The sequence below is a fragment of the Lutra lutra genome, chromosome 6, assembly GCF_902655055.1.
Source record: "Lutra lutra chromosome 6, mLutLut1.2, whole genome shotgun sequence".
Lineage (NCBI taxonomy): Eukaryota > Metazoa > Chordata > Mammalia > Carnivora > Mustelidae > Lutra > Lutra lutra.
In genome coordinates, this window is record NC_062283.1 from 62,819,603 (window position 1) to 62,838,224 (window position 18,622).

The 18,622-nt window shown below is 49.8% G+C and overlaps 1 protein-coding gene across 1 annotated transcript; it reads right to left on the reverse strand.

The window, feature by feature from the left end:
- Positions 1-587: 587 nt before the first annotated feature.
- PTCRA (pre T cell antigen receptor alpha) lies at positions 588-6,485 on the reverse strand. Its single transcript, XM_047732835.1, has 5 exons — positions 6,428-6,485; positions 3,683-3,742; positions 2,712-3,032; positions 1,766-1,810; positions 588-1,137 (listed from the first exon to the last, which is right to left on the reverse strand). The coding sequence occupies exons 1-5, from the start codon at positions 6,483-6,485 to the stop codon at positions 770-772; spliced, it is 852 nt and encodes a 283-aa protein (XP_047588791.1). The 3' UTR covers positions 588-769.
- Positions 6,486-18,622: the final 12,137 nt, after the last annotated feature.

Here is an 18,622-nt window from a genome sequence, read left to right on the forward strand (position 1 = left end):
GACCTTCTCCCCTCTCATGCTCTCTCTTACTTGCTCTCTCTCTCAAATAAATAAATAAAATCTTTAAAAAAAAAAAAAAGAAACAAAACAAAACAAAAATGTCTTTAGTGCCTGACTCAGGCCTGATGCTCAATGAATATTTGTTAAATGAATAATGACCCTTAATTGATTAATAAGGTGTAAGTTTGGAATTAACATCCATGCTCTTGGCATTGTACATGATCCTGCTACCCTGGGGTCCTGGCCCTGTTCTTTTCTGTCAAGTCTGTACAAAACTTCATGTGGGACCCAGCACCCCACCTTCCTGGCTTCCTGGGCTCCTCGCCCTGACCTCTCACAGAGGCTGGGCCAGGTTGAGGAGACAGAGTGGAGGCCTCTTCTCATGCCTGGCTGTGGGAGGAGACAGAGGTAGGACAACGTCCTCCCCAAACCCTGGCATCACTCTGCAGTTCTAGAGTCTCACCCTCAGGAAGCCCTCTTCCTCAAGGGAAACTTCCCAGATTTCTGGCTTTTCAAAATTTGCCAGATTCCCTCCTCCCAGGGCAGACATGAATTCAGATGTTTCGTTTGTGTCATTTACTTTCTCCTTTAATTGTTCTCAGTTCTCTGCCCCTCAAATGTCTCAATACCTGTGGCACACCACCCTCCTCCCTGAGAAGGCCTCAGTCTGGGACAGGAGACAGTTTCCTGCCCCAGAAACTTCCATCTGCAGGAGAAGGCAGGTCACATACAAATACTGCAAGCCTTAAGGAAGGAATTTCGGGGAGGCTCATGAGCACCGGGCCCAAGCTGGATGGGTAGAGAGCGTCCCCTCCTTCCAGCCTGAGCTCTGGGGGGGCTCCTGGCCAGAACGGCGGGGCTGCGGGGCCAGCGGGGCGTGCACGGTGAACCCTGGGCCGGTGGCCCCTCCAGTACAGCAGCCAATCCAGGCGGCGGGGGCTGAGGGCCCGCCCGCGGGCGGAGGCTGCGGGAGACCGCCGGGCGCCTGCGGGCAGGTGGGGGGCGCGGGGAGCCCGGAATCCCCCAGGGCGGAAGGCGGGGCGCGGAGGTGGCTGCAGGTCAGGAGCACGTCCAACAGCAGCAGCTTGAAGAGCAGCAGCCGCAGCGCCCCCAGCCGCAGGGCCTGGCCCCGCGTCCCTGCGGGACGGAGATGAGCGGTTAGGGCCAGAGGCCGACTTCAGTCCCACCCACCCGAGAAAGTTCTTCGGGGAGCAGGGGCCTTGTCCCCCCCACCCCTGCCATTCCTCCTCCCCGCAGTTCCCCAAAGCCTGGGAAAGTCCTCCCTGGTGTCTAGCCTCAGCTCTAATTGGAAATAGTAACACATTCCTTCCTAGCCTTCATTTTATTTTATTCTCCCAAAACCAGGGGGATGCAGGCCAAGCAGGGATTAGCATCCGACGCAGAGAGTAACCGGACCCCTATTCTCTATGTGCGGAAGTAGAACTGGACTCAGTCTGGTGGTGGTCTGGTCTCCCAGGGCTCTGACGCTGACACCATCTATCTGGGCTGCCCGGGGAGAGCTTCACAGAGCCCTCTGTTAGCTGTCGCCTACGCTTTTCGACTGGTGGCCAGGAATTAGTCTGGGGTCATAGGATCCACCCCCATCTACCTGTAGATAGACTGAAGCCCAGGCTTGTCAGTGCCCCAACCCAGAAGCCTCTTCAGGAACCACCCACCAAGCCCCCCCTACCCCGCCCGACCCAACACCAGTGGGACCATCATGCCAGACCCAAACAGGCTGAAGATCCTGGTCCCCAGTACTCACCCCTGAGACGCTCCCAGAGGCAGGTCCTGGCTGAGGAAGCGTCTCCTGGCAGCCAAGAGGAAGAGAATGAGTCTTTTGGGATGGGCTTTGCTGTCCACCCAAGCTCTGTGCCCCAGGCCTGGCAGGGGGCAGCCACGCATGGCAAGTTGCATAAATGGACAAATGAACAAGCACCAGGAAAGCTGAGCCCATTTGCTACAATGTCCCTCAGGGGCTCAGATCTTTCTCTGTCCCCAGTGTCCTCTATTCTGTGTCCCCTCCCCCACCCCCTCCTCAGGGAAGCTGAGGTCTCTGAGCACTTTTAGACGGGGACTTGGATTTTTAGCAGCCTCCTTTGAAAGGCAGGGCATTTATTCAACAAACATTCCCATTTGGAAGATGCCAGAACTACCATAATCCAAAAACAGGAAGCCAGTCATCTAGTAATAATAACAGCTGGCTTTGCACACATCCCTTAAACATCTCTGGCCTGTAAAATTGGGAAAATAATATGATTTTCTTCATGAATATGAGGTGTTTCCAACAGTGCCTGGGACAGTGTAGTCAATAAGTAGATGATAGCATTGTGTTATTTGATTGTCATTTGGTTCTGCTAGGTCGGGTGTCATAGATAGGGTTATATAGATATTAACCTTAGCTACATAAATCTAGATATCAACCCAAGGTAATAGGGGGGAGGCGGTGTAATTAACTCTTGGAGGTCATGCCTCAGAACCTGGATTTGAAGGAGATATTTGGGGGCTGGATATTTGAAGGAGTTGCAAACCCAGGCCTCAGGGCCCTGAGGCCACACTGCTCTGAGCCCAGGCATTGCCTCATTCAGAGGGTTGGCACAGGGACACCCACCATGCCCCATGGGATCCTGCCCTGTCTTCCAGTATATCCTGTTTCCAGAGTGTGTGGGAGGGGCAGGGAGCATCCACAGGGGCCCGGACTCCGTCCCCACCTGACAGCTGTAGGGGCCGTGTGCTCTGGCTGCGGTCACCAGCCTCGGGCCCTGTGTGGCAGACCAAGTTTTCCCAGGCTGCCAGCTCCTCGGAGGGCAGAGAGAGCTGGGCCAAGCTAGTCCAGGTGCCGTCAGCCTCTGGGGAAGGGCCATAGGTGAAAGCGTCCAGGGAGCTGCCATTGCCAGCGGAGAACCAGATGGGGCCCCCAAAGCCTGGGGGTGCAACATCGAGGACCAGGCAGACCACCAGTGTCTGCTGCTTCCCGTCCACCAGCAGCGTGATTGGCGGGGCCAGAGAGGGGAACGGTGTGCCCCCCACACCTGCAAGAGAGCATGCACCTGTGGGGGGCCGGTCTGTCCCTGTCAGCCTCCCATAATGGGCTTCTATCCTTCCATCTGGGTTCGCTTCCATCATCCATCTCTCCTTCCATCCACTCATCCGTCCCTCTCTCCTTGCATTTGCCCATCTGTTTGTTCATTCATCCTTTCCCCAGCAACCATCTTTCCTACATCTACTATTTCTTTCTTTCTTTCTTTCTTTCTTTCTTTCTTTCTTTCTTTCTTTCTTTCTTTCTTCCTTTCTTTTTTTTTGAGATTTTATTTATTTTACACAGAGAGAGATCACAAGTAGGCAGAGAGGCAGGCAGAGGGGAAGGGGAGAGTAGGCTCCCTGCTGAGCAGAGAGCCCGATGCAGGGCTCCATCCCAGGACCCTGGGATCATGACCTGAGCCGAAGGCAAGAGGCTTAACCCACTGAGCCACCCAGGCGCCCCACATCTACTCTTTCTACCTTCCATCCGTGTGTCTGTCCATGATTCCAGGCATCCATCCATCCCTCACCCATCTATCCTATCTCAACCTATCTGTGCCAGGAACTGGGGATGTAACACTGATGAAGACATTGGCCCTGCCCTCAAGGAATGCAGTCCCAGGGGAAAGATAGCAGATGCAGCAACAAATTCTTACAATACCTGGTCGTGCCAGCCTCAGGAGGGTGGTTACCACTGGGGGGGAAGGGAAGGAAACAAGATCTGGAATGAGATTAAAGAGGGTTTTGAATGTAACTTTTTGTTTCTTTTATCTGATTCAAATATGGCAAAATGTAAACCATTTGTTAATCTGAGTGGGATATGCATAGGTGTTTATTTAATCATTGTCAGTTCTTTTCTGTAGGTCTGTTGTTGTTTTAAGATTTTATTTTTATGTAATCTCTACACTCAGCGTGGGGCTCCAACTCACAACCCAGAGACCAAGAGTCCCATGCTGTACTGACTGAGCCAGCCAGGCACCCCTAAAGTATTTTTTTTTTTAAGATTTAATTTATTTATTTGACAGACAGATCACAAGGAGGCAGAGAGGCAGGCAGAGAGAGAGGAAGAAGCAGGCTCCCCGCTGAGCACAGAGCCCGATGCGGGGCTTGATCCCAGGACCCCGGGATCATGACCTGAGCCAAAGGCAGAGGCTTTAACCCACTGAGCCACCCAGGTGCCTCCCTAAAGTATTTTTTTTTTTTAAAGATTTTATTTATTTATTTGAGAGAGAGACAGTGAAAGAGAGCATGAGCGAGGAGAAGGTCAGAGAGAGAAGCAGACTCCCCATGGAGCTGGGAGCCCGATGCGGGACTCGATCCTGGGACTCCAGGATCATGACCTGAGCCGAAGGCAGTTGTCCAACCAACTGAGCCACCCAGGCATCCCCCTAAAGTATTTTTTAAAGAACTTTGTTCAGATATACTTTATGTACTATACAATTCACCCATTTCTTTCTTTCTTTCTTTTTTTTTTTTTTTTGAAGATTTTATGTATTTGAGATAGAGAGTGAGAGTGAGAGAAAGAGCACAAGTTGGAGGGGACAGACAGAGGGAGAGAGAGAGTCACAGGCTCTCTACTGAGCAGGGAGCTTGATGTGGGCCTCTATCCCAGGACTCTGGGATCATGACCTGAGCCAATGGCAGATGCCCAACCAACTGAGCCACCCAGGCACCCTACAATTCACCCATTTCAAGTGTATGTCTTTATTATTTTATATTAAAAAAAAATTTTTTTAAAGGGCAGGGTGCCTGGATGGCTCAGTCGTTAGGTGTCTGCCTTTGACTTGGGTCATGATCCTAGCCCCACATGGGGCTCCCTGCTTGGCAAGGAGTATGCTTCTCCCTCTCTTCTCTGTTTGTGCTCTCTCTTGCTAGCTGTTTCTCTCTCTCAAATAAATAAATAAAATCTTTAAAAAAAAAAAAGAAAAGAAAAGAATAAAAGAAAAAAGAAATACCCCAGGATGCAGGAATGGACACCAGAGGATCTTGTGGGGAGGTCAGAGAAGGGTGCTCAGGAAAGGTTTCTTGAAGGTCAAAGAACAGATCTAGAAGTTTGTGGACGGTAAGCAGCCTATTCAGGATTTGAACTCAGGTCTCTGACTCCCACTCCTGTAGACCACCCCACTTGGAAGGATGACTAAGATTTTGCTACATGACACAGTGCATCAAGACTGGGACATGGCCTCAGGCAGAGTTGGTTGGACTCCCGACTTGTCTGCTTAATTTACTGAATTTTCAATTGCTGCATCAATATAATGAGGTTAAGGGGCGCCTGGGTGGCTCAGTGGGTTAAGCCTCTGCCTTCGGCTCAGGTCATGGTCTCAGGGTCCTGGGATCGAGCCCCGCATCAGGCTCTCTGCTCAGCGGGGAGCCTGCTTCTTCCTCTCTCTCTGCCTACTTGTGATCTCTCTCTCTGTCAAATAAATAAACAAAATCTTTAAAAATAAATAATGAGGTTAATAACACCAGCCCAGTAAAATTGTTGTGAAGAAAAAAGATCATGAATGTCAAACACCTTGGCAGAGAAGTATTAGTATTATTATCAATGCTGATATAATAAGACATGGCAAATAAGAGGGATAGAGAAAGGTAAGAGTGAGCTCCAGGACCCTCGAGTTCCTGAGCCTCTTCACTTATACAGACACTCTCCCCAGGTTGAGTTTAGCATGTGCCTCCTCCACGAAGCTGCCCGGGATTGCTTCTCCTCACCCTAGCTGCCCCCTTCTCAGAGCTCGGACCTCTTGCCATGGGCTCTTCCTGCTCCACGTGGATGTGGTTTATCTCCCTAGCAAGGGAGAGTTTGTGAAAATACTGGGGGCCAGCTTTAGATCAAAGATGACCTTCCCCCACCACATACATGCAAACATGGGCATGCTTCTAGATGAAGTTGGAATTCTCGTCTCTAAACACAAGTCCTTTGACCCCATCCTCCATTTTGAAGGACTGAGGGTAATACCCTTGAGAAGTCACTGGGGACTTGCGACCTCCCCTGAGAGCCTACTGAGAAGGGGGAGCAGGGAGTGAACATGAGACATTTTGAGGCCTATGGAATAGGGCAATCTGAGGGCAGGAGCCCGGGACAGGAAGGACAGGAGACGACCTTACAACGTTGCCCTGTCTCAGCCCAGGCTACCCCATCTCCATCCTCTCTGGATGTCTATCCAGCTTGCTGTCATGTCTCTACACCTCCAAGAGGCGACTGCCCAACCAGGGACTCCAACACAGCAGACTCCAGGGAGCGGACTTGGGGCCCCAGGGTGAGGCAGCTGGAAGGCAGAAGATGATGGGGAAGGAAATGGTGGGCTTATGATGAGACCCTCGCCTACCCAGGGAGTACCAGAGCTGGGAGGGGGAGGGCTTGGGCCAACTAATGGGGCACAGAGAGGGAGGCAGGGAGGGGGCTCACCTGTGGGCAGGGCTGGACATCCGAGGGCCAGGAGAAGCAGCAGCCAGGTCCCGGCCATGGCCCTCCTGAGAGGAGGCAAGACCCAGCTGCAGACTTGAGGTGTGGGCTGTGGGAGGAGGCGCCCGCAAGACTGTCTCCCAGGCAGCAGGCCCAGCTGCTCCACCACGAGCCAGAGCCGTTTCCCGGTGAGGAGCCCCTCTTGCCTCCACCCTGGCCCTCAAACCTGGTCCTCTCTCAGGGGCCCAGCAACTCAGGGTGCCCCTCCCACACCCTACTCCCTCCTGGTTGAAGAGCACAGCACGGTCTGCAAAGTCCTTTCCCAGTCACTGGCTCAGCCACCTACAGGATCCTGAGCACCGGGCAGCACCCTGAGCCTTCCATTCAGCTCGTCACTCCACCCACCCAGCTGCTGTGAGCTCCGTCACACATGAGGCAGCTGGGGCTCAGAGACATGGAGTGACCTGCTCAAGGCCACACAGATGGCAGGGGGCAGACTGGCCTTACTATAGCCCCAAAGCCCAACACACTCATTTCCAAGTTATTACAACACCTCATACCCACGCCCACCCATACCCACCCATTTAAAAACAGAATTTAGGGGCACCTGGGTGGCTCAGTGGGTTAAAGCTTCTGCCTTCGGCTCAGGTCATGATCCCAGGGTCCTGGGATCAAGCCCCGCATCAGGCTCTCTGCTCAGCAGGGAGCCTGCTTCCTCCTCTCTCTCTGCCTGCCTCTCTGCCTCCTTGTGATCTCTGTCTGTCAAATAAATAAATAAATATTAAAAAAAAAAAAGAAAAACAGAATTTATTTCTCAGAGCAGTTTCAGGTTCACATCGAAATTTACGGGAAGTTTTGGAGATCTCCCATATATCTGTGCCCCTTCCCTTGAACCCCTTTTTAAAAATAAACTCTTGGGAAGCCTCCTAGTATCATGAAGAAATATTAAAAATAGGGGCACCTGGGTGGCTCAGCTCTTAAGCCTCTGCCTTCAGCTCATGACCTGATCCCAGGGTCCTGGGATTGAGTCCCACATCAGGCTCCCTCCTTCTCCCTCTGTCTGTGGCTCCCCTTGCTTATGCTCTCGCTCTCGCTCGCTCTCTGTCGTGTAAATAAATGAAATTTAAAAAACGTTTTTTTAAGTTGTGGTAAAGTACACATAACATAAACTTTATCATTCTCACCGTTTTTTTTTTTTTTTAGATTTTATTTATTTATTTGACAGAGAGAGATCACAAGCAGGCAGAGAGGCAGGCAGAGAGACAGGAGGAAGCAGGCTCCCTGCTGAGCAGAGAGCCCGATGCAGGACTCGATCCCAGGACTCTGAGATCATGACCTGAGCCGAAGGCAGCGGCTTAACCTGCTGAGCCACCCAGGCGCCCCCATTCTCACCGTTTTTAAGTATACAGTTTAGTGGTAGTAAGTACATTCACAGTGTTGTGAGAACATCACCACACTCCATCTCTAGAATTATTTTCATCTTGCAAAACTGAAACTCTGTCCCCATTAGACACTAACTCTCCATTCTATCTCCCCTCAATCCCATGGCAACCACCACTCTGTTTTCTGTCTCTGTGAATTTGACTACCTCAGTAAAGTGGAATCATAGAGAATTTGTTTTTTTGTGCCTGGCTTGTTTCACACAACATGATGTCATTAACCGTGTTGTGGCAAGTGTCAGAATATCCTTCCTTTTTAAGGGCCAAATAATATTCCACTGTATGTATATACTGATGTAGGAAAAGACATTAGAGTTCAAATGTGACGGCCAAGAAAGAATTCTTGAAGATGTCTTTGGTGCAAAAGGTGATTTTTTAAAGATTTTATTTATTTGACAGACAGAAATCACAAGTAGACAGAGAGGCAGAGAGAGAGAGAGAGAGAGAGAGAGGAGGAAGCAGGCTTCCTGCTGAGCAGAGAGCCCAATGTGGGGCTCGATCCCAGGACCCTGAGATCATGACCTGAGCTGAAGGCAGAGGCTTTAACCCACTGAGCCACCCAGGCACCCCAAAAGGTGATTTTTTTTATAGATAGTTTTTTTTTAAAGATTTTATTTATTTATTTGAGAGAGAGACAGTGAGAGAGAGCATGAGCGAGGAGAAGGTCAGAGGGAGAAGCAGACTCCCCATGGAGCTGGGAGCCTGATGTGGGACTCGATCCCAGGACCCCGGGATCATGACCTGAACCGAAGGCAGTCGTCCAACCAACTGAGCCACCCAGGCGTCCCAGTTTTTTTTTTTTTTTAAAGATTTTATTTATTATTTGACACAGAGAGAGAGAGAGATCACAAGTAGGCGGAGAGGCAGGCGGAGGGCAGGGGGAAGCAGGCTCCCTGCTGAGCAGAAAGCCTGATGTGGGGCTGGATTCCAGGACCCTGAGACCATGACCCGAGCCAAAGGCAGTGGCTTAACCCACTGAACCAGTCAGGTGCCCCATTTTGGTAAAATTTTAAAAACATAAAGAGGCTTATCTCACTGAGTCACCCAGGCACCCCAAAAGGTGATTTATATTAAAGCACGGGGCAGGACCTGTGGGCAGAAAGAGCAGCACCGGGGTCATGAGATGTGGCCCATTATATACTCCCAACTTGGTAGGAGGTTAGGGATAATGTAAGTCTCTAAGGAATTTAGAAGCAAGGTTTCCAGGACCTTGAGGGGGCTGTCGGCTGTTGGGAAAAGGTAATTTATTACCATCTAATAAAACCTTAGTCACGAGACCCTTCAGATGTATATCGGTGGGCCATATATGCTTGGGGATGATTGCCAACAGGTATCTTGGAGGATTTAGAGATAAAGGAAATTTCTAAAGGAATTTTTATATGTTAAAGTAGACTTACAGGATCCTGGGGGTGGATGGTGGGGCTAGGATTGCCTTTGCCTTTAGGGAAGTCAACACCAGAGGCAGTTGAGTCCCTGGAGGAACGTCAGTCACTCTGCCTGTTTCAAGGACTTCTCAATGGGCTGTAGGTAGTAAGGAAATTTAATAATTTCTCTTTTGCCTTTGTTCCCCACATACTATACCACACTTGGCTTCTTCTTCTTTTTTTTTTTTTTTTCACACTTGGCTTCTTATCCATTATCTCTCGATGGACATCGTTCAATAGTTGCTTCCATATTTTAGCTATTGTCAATAACGCTATTGTGAACATGGGTGTACAGATATCTCTTCAAAACCCTGCTTTCAATTCTTTTTGTATGTATACCCTGAAGTGGAATTAGATCACATGGTAACTTTGTTTTCAGTTTTGGGAGGGAACTGTCATACTGTTTTCCAGTTATATTCTGACAACAGTGTACAAGAGTTCTAATTTCTCTACATCCTTGCCAACACTTGTGATTTTTTTTTCATAGTGGCCATCCCAGTAAGTGTGAAGCGTTATCTCAGTGCGACTTCATTCTGCATTTCCCTAGTGATGACTGATGCTGAGTATCTAGGGCTCCCTGATACACATCTGTTATACCAATTTATATTCTACCTCAGTGTATGGAAGGCCACGGAGTCCCCACCAGCATTTGGCATTCCTTAAAAAACAAAACAAAACAAACCCCCCCCAAATCCTAATTTAATCAGTTAGAAAATGTTATCAGTTCTCTGATTACAGCATTCTTTTCTCATTTCCTTGTTTCCTTCATTGTATTGCTAATTGCCCTCTTGCAGTCCTGGTGTTTTACTAATTCTGTAAGGGCTTTCACATAGCGACCATACCAATCCTTGTGCATTGCACTTGCCGAAGCCATTCCTAACTCACTGGTTACTTTTATTTTCTTATTATTTTTTAATTTATTTGACAGACAGAGATCACAAGTAGGCAGACAGGCAGGCAGAGAGAGGGGAGGGAGAGAAGCAGGTTCCCTGCCAAGCAGAGAGCGGGATGCGGGGCTCTATCCCATGACCCTGGGATCATGACCTGAGCTGAAGGCAGAGGCTTCAACCCACTGAACCAACCAGGTGCCCCCACTGGTTACTATTAATTTCGCTTTTTTTCTTACTTTTTTTTTTTTTCTTGTATGAACCAATGCATCCATCTTTCCTAATGGGAATTATCACATCCCCTTTAAGTCTAGAAAAGTCATTCCCCCTCTAGAGATACATTCTACCAAGTCTTTTTGTGCGTGTGAAGTTTAATCCCCACACCCCCACCACCATTTAACTCTATCAGCGATTAATTTTGGTGTAGGATAGAAGATATGCATCTAAATTTCATTCCCCCTCCCCAAAGAGCTAATCGACGATCTCAGGGTTATTAATTGAATACGCCTTCCTGTCCCTATTATTTGTGAAACATTCTCTACGTTACTATCTTTTATGTTGGCCGGTTAATTTTTCCTGGCTCCCCGCCTTCTTTATTCTGTGCCAGCCTCTTCCGGCGGGACGGTTGCTTTAATAGCGTGGGGACTGCATGCTCGGACTTGAGGAGGGAGCCCCGGCCGCGCTGGCCCCGCTCCCCGCGCTCCCGCCCCCTTCCCTCTGCGCGGCCTGGAGGCCTGCGGCGCCGCGTGTTCCCAGGCGCTGCCCGCGCGCAGGTGCGCTGGGTCCGCGCGGGCTCTCGCCGGGAGGGGGCGGGGGAGGCAGGTGTCCCTAACGACTCTCGCGCCCTCCAGCCCGGGGAGGTGCTGGCCCGGGATCCGTTACCACATTACAGATGGGGTAGGAATCCTCTTGCCCCTTTAGGGTTTTAAGAGCTTCCCAGGGATGGGGAGGCATTAGACCCCGGGGCCAGCAGCCGCCCCTGACCGCTCAGCTACCCTCCCACTTAACCGCTTTCCCCTGCTCCCCGCCACAGGCCGGCTTGCAAGCCTTCCTTGCCCGATCTCTCATAGGTCTGCCCCTTCCAGGAACCCCAAGACTCTCCCCTCAGAGGCCACAGTCTTGCTGAGTCGAAAGATGCCCTTGCTCAGGGCGGTGAGGTTGCCCCAACAATCCGGCCTTGAATCTCAAAGCTGAAATCCTTCTCTGAGCTCCTCACTCCGGATTAAACCTGCGGTTTGCTGACCCGCTGCTAAGAGCCAGGTCCTGTTCGCAGACCTCTCGTTTGATCCTCACAACCACCCTACCAGGTGTTGGAATCCGTGGTCACAGCTGGGGAAACTGAGACAGAAAAACGAAGTCACATGGCGGAGATTGTTACCCAGCACAGCGCGGGAGCTGGGAGCTAACTGCCGAGATAGACGTGTTTACAGGTCTCTCTCCAGAATTCTTTTTAGGAGATTGGCCAATCGGAGTACCCATCCGAGCGCCTGATGCACAACGGATTAGCCCTGTCTCCCCTTTTTTTGTCAAATGGAAAATCAGGGGCCCTTTTAGACTGAGATGAACCACATGAGACCTGAAAAGGAAAATTAAGGCGATGCCTGGGTGGCTCCGCAGGTCTTGATTCCGGAGTCCTGGGATTGAGTCCAGCATCTGGCTCCCTGCCCAGTGGGGAGCCTGCTTCTCCCTCTGCCTGCCTCTCCCCCTGCTTGTGCTCGCTCTCTCTCTGACAAATGAATAAATAAAATCATTTTTAAAAAAAATTTTTAAAGATTTTATTTATTTGTTAGAGAGCGAGAGAGCATGAGCACAGGCAGACAGAGTGGTAGGCAGAGGCAGAGGGAGAAGCAGGCTCCCCACAGAGCAAGGAGCCGGATGTGGGACTCGATCCCAGGACGCTGGGATCATGACCTGAGCCGAAGGCAGCCGCTTAACCAACTGAGCCACCCAGGCGTCCCTAAAATCATTTTTTTTTAAAGATTTTATTTATTTATTTGACAGAGAGAGATCACAAGTAGACGGAGAGGCAGGCAGAGAGAGAGAGAGAGGGAAGCAGGCTTCTTGCTGAGCAGAGAGCCCGATGTGGGACTCGATCCCAGGACCCTGAGATCATGACCTGAGCCGAAGGCAGCGGCTTAACCCACTGAGCCACCCAGGCGCCCTCATTTTTTTTTTTTTTTAAAGAAAGGAAAGTTAAGGAAAAGTAGCAGTGCTTATTGGAAAAAGACCACCAGTATGACCAAGCGATTACTGATTGTGAATCTGACCCATCCAATCAGAAGATTGCAACCACGGCGCCTGGGTGGCTCAGTGGGTTAACCCTCTGCCTTCAGCTCGGGTCATGATCCCAGGGACCTGGGATCGAGTCCCGCATCAGGCTCTCTGCTCAGCAGGGAGCCTGCTTCTCCTCATCTCTCTCTCTGTCTGCCTCTCTGCCTACTTGTGATCTCTGTCAAATAAATAAAATCTTAAAAAAAAAAAAAAAAAAGAAGATTGCAACCAGTATGTGTGTGGGTGCTGAAGTAGAAAGGAGAAGTCTCTTCCAGTTAACCCTGACAGGAGCACCTATTTTCACTGATCAGAAAAAAAAATCCCACTATGATATAGTACAGAATAAAAATCACCTGAATGTTCAGTAACAAGGAAGTAGCTAGGGGTGCCTGGGTGGCTCATTCGGTTAAGTGTCATGTCCACTCGGGTCATGATCCCAGGGTCCTGGGATTGAGCCCCACATCTGGGCTTCCACACTCAGCCTGGAGTCTGCTTCCCCCTCTCTCTGCCCCTCGCCCAGCCCATGTGTGCATACTCTCTCTCTCTCTCTGCCCCTCCCCGTGCCCATGCTTTCTCTCTTTCCCCTATATCAAATAAGTAAATACAAATCTAAAGCAAAACAAAAACAAAAACACCCAAGGAAGTAGCTAAGTAAACTAAGGTGCTTCTATATGATCAAATATTATGCAGGTCTTAAAATATCCTTGTCATTTATTGGTGTCTGTTTTATTCCAGGAATTGGGGCTGGAGATAATAAGACAAAAAGAGATGCTTCCAGCAGTCAAGGAAGACAAGCTCACAAACAGATCAGGGACTTGGAGCATAGCAGACACCATGACTGAAATGTGTGTGTGTGTGTGTGTGTGTGTGTGTGTATAGCAGTAGAGAGTGGGGTTCTTGGAGAGGGAGATCATCCTTCTGGAGTTGGTGTGAGCATTAGGAAAAGTGATTTAGAAGCTGACACTTGAGCCAAGTCTTGATTCTTTCTGAAGGGTTTATGATGACATGGGAAAATGTTTCAATTATGATGCTCATTTAAAGAGGATTAAAAGATGCATATATAGTATGATCTAATGTTCACGGAGCCACCACCAGCTTTGGCTTGCTTAACACCAAGTTTAATTTATTATGAGAAAGAATTTAGAGTGTTTTATCTTATATAAACTGTTGTTATTTGGGGTTTTCTGATGCTCACTGCCAAAGCCAATCCTAACTAAAATACATATTATAGGGACACCTGGGTGGCTAAGTCAGTTACGCATCTGCCTTCGAGCCCAGCATCACGCACACCACTTGGTGTGGAGACTGCTTCTCCCTCTCTCTCTGCCCTCCCCCCAACTCATGTTCTCTCTCTCAAATAAATAAATAAAATCTTAAAAAAAATAAAAGGACTATTTATAAAGGTGTGGGTAGGGGTTGGGGGAATCACTGGAGCTGTAACAGCATTCCCCAGCTAATAACGGCAGGGTACTGGCACCAGAGGTCTGAAGAGGGGAGGAGGGGGAGTAGTTACAGAACCCAGAGCCAGAGAGAGCTGTGTGGAGAGGGTGCCTGGCAGTAGATGGGACCTTCAGTTGATGGACATAGTTGGTGTGGATCCAGCAGCTAGGGAAGTGGGAGAATAAATTCCCTGACTTGGGCATCCTCCCATCTTCTGACCCCCAGCTGTTGCCCCCCTTGGATGAATCCAAGTGGAGGGTGTAGGAGTCCTTTGGTGCAGTTCCTCTTCTCAGAGCACATGCCTGGTGTGTGGGAGGGGTGTGGTGGGGGCAGTTCTGAAGGGCCTCAGGGAAGCACCTCTTTTTTTTCTTTTTAAGATCTTATGTATTTATTTGACAGAGAGAGATCACAAGTAGGAAGAGAGGCAGGCAGAGAGAGAGCGGGAAGCAGGCTCCCCGCTAAGCAGAGAGTCCTATGTGGGGCTCGATCCCAGGACCCTGAGATCATGATCTGAGCCAAAGGCAGAGGCTTAACCCACTGAGCCACCCAGCTGCCCCAGGGAAGCACCTCTTATCTTTTGTCCAGATGAAAGAAATCCATGCCCCTAGCACAGAGAACGCTCAGTGTCCCATGTACTACAATATCAGTGAGGGGGGATGTCAATTTGACCATGCTCCCACTGAAAACTAAAATGTTACCTACCACAAGGGTTCTTTATCTAAGTTTGCAGGGGACACCTGGGGGTTATACAGCCTAAGTTCAACTCACACTTGCTTGCTTTCACTTCCATGACACATTCTCCTTATCCTTTGCCAGCACCAGATTCTTTCCCTGGTGGGTTGCTTCCTATGGGGTCTGAGTCCTTAGATAGTCTTGACTTTGTTGGGTTGCTGAAGTGTCCTGTTAAGCTGGACTCCTGTTGGAGGACTAAGAAGAGATACCTTGGTGAATCCCCTGGGCTCCAAACTGAGCCCCATCTCAGATGCAGGTGCAGCCTACTTTTCTCTAGTAATTTGGTCTAGTCAACCAAGACATTCCAGAGGTGCCTTTCTCTGCGTATTGGATCAGAATGGCCAGGGGCCATCTCAGCTTCCAAGTCATCAGTACTATGATTACTGTATGGTAGAAGTGTTTCTCCCTTGGGTACTGGGATCACCAAGCTCCCTGAGTCCATTCCATTGCTGGAATGGGTAGCAAAAAATTTCTTCCAGTAGTTGGTAGCCTTGAGGAATAATCACGAGGTGCCTCCCACTGCCCCTATGTCTTGGCTCTATATGGCCATGCATGGTTGTGGTGAGAAGAATACGCTGCAACCAGTAGGACAGCCCTTGCCTCTGGCAGGTGCAGCTTCTCAGTTATGTTCTAGATGAACCTTCAGTAGGTCTATCTACCATCCTATCTTGCCAGCTGCTTTTGGGTCATGGGGCACATGGGAAGACCAGTGAATTCCTCGGGAGTGAGCTCATTTATACATTTTTTGGCAGTGAAATGCGTGCCCCAGTTGGAGGTGATGTAAAGTGGAATGGCACGGTGATGGGTAAGGTATTCATTCATTCTTCATCAGAATGCCTGATGCTGGCAGAATGGTGGTGCTGACAGCAGCATTGGAGGCAGAGAAGGTGAATTCATACCTGGAATATGTGTCTGTTCCCATGAGGGTAAAGCACAGCCCTTCCACGCTAAGATGGCCCAGTCGGATCTGTCCCCAACCCAGTGAAAGTTGTGGCCAATCAGGGACCCAGTATTGGGCTGTAAGTCAGATGGGCCCTCAAGAGAGTGAGACACACAGAGCACAAGCGGGGGGGAGCAGGAGAGGGAGAAGCAGACTCCCCATAGAGTCTTACTCTAGTAAGGAGAGCACAAGGTGGGTCTTGATCCCAGGATCCTGGGATCATGACCTGAGCCAAAGGCAGCCGCTTAACCGACTGAGCCACCCAGGTGGGAGGTATTATAGCTACCTTGCCTTTGTCTGTTAAACATCACCACCTGGCCTTTACGTTACCAGGATACCATTATTCCCACTGAGATCATAGACTATATAATTCCATGGATTCATCCAGCACCCCAGCAGCACCTCCAGCCGACAGAGGACAGCCATCAGAGCAAGTCAAGGAGGCAGGTGGCTCTCACCAATGCATTTCCTCTTCATTTTCTTTCTTTCTTTTTTTTTTTAAAGTAAACTTTACACCCAACATGGGGCTCAAACTCTTGACTCTGAGGATAAGAGTTGCCTCCTTTACTGACTGAGACAGCCAGGAGCCCCTCACTATTTTTTTTTAAGATTTTATTTATTTATTTATTAAAGATTTTTTTTTTAAAGATTATTTATTTATTTATTTGACAGACAGAGATCACAGGTAGGCAGAGAGGCAGGCAGAGAGAGGAAGGGAAGCAGGCTCCCTGCTGAGCAGAGAGCCCGATGTGGGTCTCCATCCCAGGACCCTGGGATCATGACCTGAGCCGAAGGCAGAGGCTCTAACCCGCTGAGCCACCCAGGCGCCCCCTTTTTTTAAAAGATTTTTATTTATTTATTTGACAGACAGAGATTACAAGCAGGCAGAGGAGATAGGCAGAGAGAGAGGAGGAAGCAGGCTCCCCGTCGAGCAGAGAGCCCGATGTGGGGCTCGATCCCAGGACTCCGGGACCATGACCTGAGCAGAAGGCAGAGGCTTTAACCCATTGAGCCACCCAGGTGCCCCTTATTTACATAGTTGACAGAGAGAGAGAGAGAGCACACGCACAAGCAGGCAGAGCAGCAGGCAGAGGGAGAGGCTGAGGAAGGCTCCCCGCTGAGCAGGGAGCCTGATTCAAGGCTCAAACCCAGGACCCCGGAATCATGACCTGAGCCGAAGGCAGACCCTTAACCAACAGAGCCAGCCAGGTGCCCCTCACCAAAGCATTTCTTAATGCTTTGGCGAAGGGAGGGTTTTCTAGACCCCGTTAAAATATGTGCTGATGGGTGGCTAACCCGGTTGCACATAATAAATCCAATCTAGCATTCCCACCTTCCTGAAATTTTGGATTCCTTCCTCTACAGTATGCCAGAGAGATTCTGGCATTTCAAGTTTCCTAACTGTAGGCTACCATTAAGTCCAGGCTTTAATTAACTAACCTCATAGACGATTGATGCCTCTCCCAGGTGCTCAAGCCAACACATTAAATCCCAAATCCTGGATGAGCATCCAAGGGGTTGCGTTTGGCGAAATGGAGCCTTACATTCCACCCTCCTGGGTCTATTTCCCTTAGAACCCATTCCCACGCACACGGCTCTGGCCCCTGCCAAGGGAGTTTAGCAAGGTCTGTAATTCCTTCTGTCTGGGCGTTCTGCTCTCAGCGTGGGCCTCATGCTTCTCTGCCCAGGCTGTTCTGGGATCTAATTTGAGAAGAGCCAGGGAAGATTGGAGGTGGAAAGAGTCCTGAAGCTGATGTCTGGGGAAACAGAGGCATTACACGTCTGCCCAGACGTCCCCATCTCCTCTCAGAGACCCACGCCGTCCCCCTCAGTGCCCTTGTGTGAGCACACTCCTGTGCTAACACTTCATTAGCACTGCCCCTTATGAGAACATCCTGGTGCCAGTCCTCAGCCATATGAACCAGAGCCATCTCACCTGCCATCTCCCTACCTCAACAACGCAGCACTCACCACTTGACCCCTGCCACCCCCAAGGAGAATTTGGGTAATGGCCATACTCTTTATGCAGTGGATTACTGGGTGCATTGCTCCCTCGGCAAGGAGGCTTGCCCTGTACTCTCTGAATTTATGATCAGTCTAGTCTCAGTATTCTGCCTGAGGCTATTCCTGGAGCCAATTCCATTACTGGTCAGTATAGCAGGAAACAGAGGGCACATGCATATAGGGAAATTTGAGAAGAATTTAATAAAGGGACTACTTATAGAGGTGTGGCACGGTAAAGGGAAATCCCAAGTGACAATGCGGTACTGGAACTGGTAACAGGCCTGAAGGGGTGAGGGAAGGGAGCGGTGGCAGGGCCCCCAAACCAGAGAGCTGGTGGAGGGACCCTGAAGCCAGCGGGAATTCAGGAGGGAGGGAAACTGAGGAATAAACACCCTGACCTCTTTCTTTCTTCTGCTGGGGCCCCCACTGGCCAGACCCCAAAGCCAGAGGTTAAGGGAGCCCATTGCAGTGTCTATGGATGTCTGTGGATGTCAGTGTGCAGAAGCTGGGTGGGTAAGGGTGGAGAGAGGACATGGAGGGACCACAGAAGAGAGTCCGCAGTCACCCATCTGATCAGAATTTGTGGGCATCCCAAGACATTTATGACACTGACATTTATGAAGCATCCAGGCCTGTCATTTCCAGAATGTCTCTCACTTTGCTTGGTCTGTTCATTTCTTCAAGACTAGATTCAGGGGTGCCTGGGTGGCTCAGTGGGTTAAGCCTCTGCCTTCAGCTCAGGTCATGATCTCAGGGTCTTGGAATCGAGCCCCGCATCTGGCTCTCTGCTCAGTGGGGAGCCTGCTTCCCTCTCTCTCTCTGCCTGCCTCTGCCTACTTGTGATCTCTCTATCAAATAAATAAAACCTAAAAAAAAAAAAAAAAAAGACTAGATTCAGAGTGAACCTTTCAGGCAGGAATACTGAAGAAATAGAGTGTTCCTATCTCCATAGCATCCTCCTCAGTGGATCACCTCAGGAGAAGCAGGGAGCCAGTTCCTTCTGTTAATAGTAATTAGACTTCCATTGCACGGTGAAGGTAGTGTGTGCCAGATCAAGCCAA

Excerpts from the sequence above, each read along its gene's own strand:
- PTCRA (XM_047732835.1), bottom strand. The coding sequence starts at position 6,485 with ATGGCCGGGACCTGGCTGCTGCTTCTCCTGGCCCTCGGATGTCCAGCC. Across the intron at positions 3,033-3,682 it reads CCTGAGGCTGGCACGACCAG|GTGTGGGGGGCACACCGTTC; the intron begins GTATTGTAAGAA and ends GCTCTCTTGCAG. Across the intron at positions 1,811-2,711 it reads ACGGCCCCTACAGCTGTCAG|GAGACGCTTCCTCAGCCAGG; the intron begins GTGGGGACGGAG and ends CTTGGCTGCCAG.